The 982-nt window shown below is 58.7% G+C and overlaps 1 protein-coding gene across 1 annotated transcript; it reads right to left on the reverse strand.

Moving 5' to 3' along the window:
• Positions 1-3: 3 nt before the first annotated feature.
• On the reverse strand, positions 4-731 carry AP2S1 (adaptor related protein complex 2 subunit sigma 1; the record flags this gene model as incomplete). Its single annotated transcript, XM_042894954.1, has 3 exons — positions 4-81; positions 173-286; positions 396-731. Coding segments are annotated over 3 exons (528 nt in total), but the record flags the coding sequence as incomplete, so codon positions are not given.
• Positions 732-982: the final 251 nt, after the last annotated feature.

Below are 982 nucleotides of genomic sequence, written 5' to 3' on the forward strand. Positions count from 1 at the left end.
CCCCCCCTCTCTTCTCCTCACCTTGTAGAAATTGAAGACCAAATCGAGCTCGCACACGTTGTGAAAATACTCATTGAGGACCTGCGGGGACGGACGGCACCGGGTGAGCGCCGCAGCTCGGCCAATTAACATGGCGGCCAATTAACGAGGATTCCGGCTCATTAAAACCCACCTCCACGAAGTTGTGGATGGCTTCCAGGTAGGCCAGGTTGTTGTCGGTGACGTCGACGCAGATGCAGAAATAAAGGCCAGCGTAACGCCGGTAAATGATCTTAAAGTTGCGGAACTGGAAAGGGAAAAGGAAATAGAAGGGAAGATGGGAGGAATGATAGGGGGAAAAGGGGGGGGGGAACCGGATGATTTTGGGGTGAAAAAGGGCCGTTTTGGGGGCCGACCTCGACGAAGTTGGTGTGCTTGGCATCGCGCACGGTGACGACGGCGTGAACCTCCTCGATGAGCTTCTGCTTCTCGTCGTCGTCGAACTGCATGTACCACTTGGCCAGGCGCGTCTTCCCCGCGCGGTTCTGGATCAGGATGAAGCGGATCTGCGCCCCCCCAGACCCCAAAATAGGGCATTTGGGGTCAACAAGGGGGAGTTGTGCCCCCTGTCTGCCCCCCGCTGACCCTGCAGGGGGTTTGGGGGGGGGTTGAGGGTCCCCCAGTTCCTTACCCTGTAAGATTGCCCTCTTCAGTGCTCCTTGACCCCATAAAGAAGTGGGGATGGGGTTCCCCTATATCCCCCCTCTCCCCCCCCCCATGTGAGATTTTGGGGGGGGTCAGCCCCACAGAGGGGGAGTTGGCCCCAATCTGCCCCTCGCTGACCCTACAAGGGGCTTGGGGGGGTTTGAGGGTCCCCCAGTTCCTTACCCTATAAGATTCCCCTCTTCACTGCTCACCGACCCCGTAAGGAAGTGGGGATGGGGTTCCCCTATATCCCCCCCCCCATATGAGATTTTGGGGGGGTCAGCCCCACAGAGGGGGA

This window comes from Lagopus leucura, unplaced genomic scaffold (assembly GCF_019238085.1).
Source record: "Lagopus leucura isolate 7727_CA_CO unplaced genomic scaffold, USGS_WTPT01 31561-0_obj-0_obj, whole genome shotgun sequence".
NCBI classification, from domain to species: Eukaryota; Metazoa; Chordata; class Aves; order Galliformes; family Phasianidae; genus Lagopus; species Lagopus leucura.